The 3,248-nt window shown below is 64.9% G+C and overlaps 1 protein-coding gene across 1 annotated transcript; it reads right to left on the reverse strand.

Moving 5' to 3' along the window:
* Nucleotides 1–84: 84 nt before the first annotated feature.
* Nucleotides 85–3,242, reverse strand: LOC112123539 (signal transducer and activator of transcription 1-alpha/beta-like; the record flags this gene model as incomplete). Its single annotated transcript, XM_026646175.1, has 6 exons — nucleotides 3,219–3,242; nucleotides 2,786–2,921; nucleotides 1,241–1,290; nucleotides 1,070–1,158; nucleotides 582–721; nucleotides 85–273 (listed from the first exon to the last, which is right to left on the reverse strand). Coding segments are annotated over exons 1-6 (625 nt in total), but the record flags the coding sequence as incomplete, so codon positions are not given.
* Between the last annotated feature and the right edge of the window lie 6 nt (nucleotides 3,243–3,248).

The following is a 3,248-nucleotide window of genomic DNA, read 5'->3' on the forward strand; positions in this document are numbered from 1 at the left end:
GGACTGAGGGGCCCTGGCAGAGCTGGGGGTGGGGAGCCCAGGGCTGGGCTAGCAGGGGCTGTGGTGCGAGGCGAGCGGCGGTACCTTCCCTCCTCTCGGTGTAGTACTTCCCGAAGGCCTCGTCCCGGGGCGTGCCGGGGTACAGGAACTTGAGGGGGTTCTCGGGGATGTTCTCGGCGGCCACCAGCTGGTAGTCGTGGATGATGTCAGGCAGCGGCAGCGACGTCAGCTCCGTCCTGGTGTAGGGCTCCACGGAACGGACCTTGGGCTGACCTGGGAGGGGGAGTCGGGCACAGCGGGGGGAGAGGGGGGTCACTGCCAGGCAGAGCCCCAGAGATGGGACAGGCTGCACCAAGATCTCCCAGTGCTGGGAGGAGAACCCAGGAGTCCGGGTTCACAATGTCCCATTCCAACCATTAGGTAACACTGGCCCCGCCCCACGATAAATGGCACCCAGTGAGGGGCGCAGGGGCCTGGGAGCCCGGACTCCTGGGTTCACTTCCCCAGTGCAAGCGCCTGGCGACAGAAGAGCCTGGCTCCGGGCCTGGGGAGCAGGGGGCCGCGCCCTGGGGCAGACCCACCTTTCTCCCCGGGCTCCACCCAGCTGCAGGTAATGCCGCCCTCGCGGCTGCTCTCGCTGAAGCGCAGCAGGAAGGTGCCCATCTGCTTTCTCTTCAGCAGCTGCCGCTCCCGCTTGCGGCTCACGAAGCCCATGATGTGCCTGGAGGGGAGCGGAGGGGAGCCCGGGTCAGCTGCCGGCAGGGCCCCCCGGAGGAGCCCCCCCAGCGCCCCCTCCCCACCACGCTCAGCACCTGGGATCCTCACTCCTCCGGGGCTGCACAGCCCCTGTCCCCTTTAGCTGGGGGGGGGCAGCTGCTCCCCTAAATCCTCCTCTGCCCCTACACACAAACCCCCATAATGGGCTGAGCCGGGCCCGGTTCAGGGTCTGGGGAAAGCCAGTGGGGGGGAGCAGCTGCAGTTCTGGGTCTGACCACACGGGGGAGCAGGCACCCCCTGCACTGCTCAGATCAGCCCCCCCCAGCCCGGGTCAGCCCCCGCCAGCCCCTACCCGTCCTTCCAGAGCTGGGCCAGGTGGTCTCGGATCAGGCTCAGGATCCCGTCCAGCCAGGTCCAGAAGGAGAAGATGGGCGGGTTGTCCTGCAGCAAAGAGGAGGCGAGAGGCTGAGGGGGGGTTACGGGGGGAGGGGGAAGGGGACAGTCACACTCAGCAGCCACCTACCTTGGCGAACTTGGCCCAGGTCAGAGTGCTGGCGGGGGTGGCTTCCGGCCCTTTAAGATGGGGGCGGGAGGGAGAAAATTGCAGGGTGAATTAACGCAGCTTCTCTGGGGGGTCCTCGTCCCCCTCCCCAGACTCAGCACTGACCCCCCCCCCCCCCCCGGCAGGGACCATCGCTGTGACTGGGGGAGCGCCCTGTAACCCCCATATTCTGCGGGGATGGTGGCAGGTGTCGGGGCAGGGTTACCAGCTGCTGAAAGCCGCTGTTCTAGCTATGTGTGTGTATCATCAGGGCAGAGGAAATCATCAGAAGTGCGTTGTAGGGTTGTGGGGCTGGGAAGCGCCCAGAGACCAGCTCTCCAGAGACAACGACAAGGGGGAGAACCGACGCCGGGGGGGGCGGGGGGCCTGAACAGACGTCGTCCAGCAGAGAAATTACACACCAGGGTAGTGGGTCACCTTGTGACTCAACAACACCCCCCTAGACATGCCTGGACCTGCGTTCGCCAAGCACCAGGACTGAGGGGATAAAACAGAACTCGGGGGCCCCATGCTGGGCCTTTCTCCTGCCCCCACCTGTGCTGCCAGCAACAAGAACGCTCAGAAGACTGAAGATGCCAGCAGAGGAGACTGGCCCAGTTTCAGGGATGGAACCTGTGTACTATGAACGGCAATATCCCGCGGGGTGAGGAAAACGGCTTCGTCGATGCTGCCCCGTCTCATAGGGTTGAGAGTTTAGACTGCGGGCTTAGGTCTTATTTTCTCTTGGTAACTAACTCGGACTTTTTGCCTATCACTTAAAATCTCTCTTTTGTAGTCGATAAACGTGTTTATCTTCGCCAGCGCGTTTGCCTGAAGCGTCTGGTAAGGGGGTTTACTCAGGTTGGCAAAGGCTGGTGTACGTCCACTTTCCATTGACGAAGTGGGGAACCAATTAATAAATTCGCACGGCTCGTCTTGAGCGGAGCAGGACGGTATATTCCTGGGGTACAGGGCTGGGAGCTGGGGGGATTTGGCTGGTTCCTTTCTCTGTGTGATTCACGAGTGGCTCTGGGAGTGTTCTCACAATGGAGCTGGGTGTAGGGCTCCACACATGGTTGCGCTGAGGGATCCCAGCACCTGGAGATTAGTGAGTTAACGGGGGCACAGCGCTGCACCTTGGGGATCCCGTCACAATCCCTCCCCCCCCCCAACGCCGCAGAGGGGAAAGCCGGGTACAGGGAGAAGTGACTACCCCAAGGTCAGACTCAGGAGGAGAACCCAGGTGTCCTGGCACGTCCTGTGCTACTCCTCCCACCCTCGCTGCCCGCCCCACACATATGGGAGGGGGCAGCGCAGAGGCCAGGGGGTCCGGCCCAGCTGCTCTGAGCCCCGTGGACTTGGGGGTCTTCCCTGTAGGCTCACCCTCCCCTCAGCGCTGCCCAGAGACCCCGGTGACGGGCTACGGCCGGGACAGGCCTGGGCCTTCCCCCCCCGGGGAGTCTCTGCCTTGCAGCCCGTAGGGGTGCTAGCCAGGTGCTGACCCCCCGCTCCCCCCACTGCCGTTACCAAAGAGCTTTTCCGCCAGCATGCGCAGCTGCTCCTTGTCCAGCCCGCGCTCGGTGGCGGCTGAGAACTGCCAGCTCAGCACCTCGGCCAGCTGGGCCCAGGAGGCGGCCGGCGGCACGGAGAAGAACAGCTGGTTCTGCGGGGGGAGAGCGGGGGTTACGGGGGGGGCCTGGGACACCCCGGAACCAGATCGGGGCCCCGCCAGGCCCTGCTGCTGGGGCGGCATGGGGGGGGGGCATATGGGGCCACAGGGACGTGGCTGCAAGGGGCCCCCACACCTGGGCATAGCCGCGGCAGTGGTGGGGAACGCAGCCCACCCTGGGCCGAACCGCACAAGAGGAAGAGATGCCCCCCCCCCCAAAACTGTGGTGTCCTGACCCCCCCCGCGCCGAACTCCAGCCCCTGGCCGGCCTGCTGGGGGGGAGCCCCTCACCTTGGGGTCTGGGCTGAGCATGTTGAACCA

Source organism: Terrapene carolina, unplaced genomic scaffold, assembly GCF_002925995.2.
Source record: "Terrapene carolina triunguis isolate 2854851 unplaced genomic scaffold, T_m_triunguis-2.0 Scaffold34290, whole genome shotgun sequence".
Taxonomy (NCBI): Eukaryota; Metazoa; Chordata; order Testudines; family Emydidae; genus Terrapene; species Terrapene triunguis.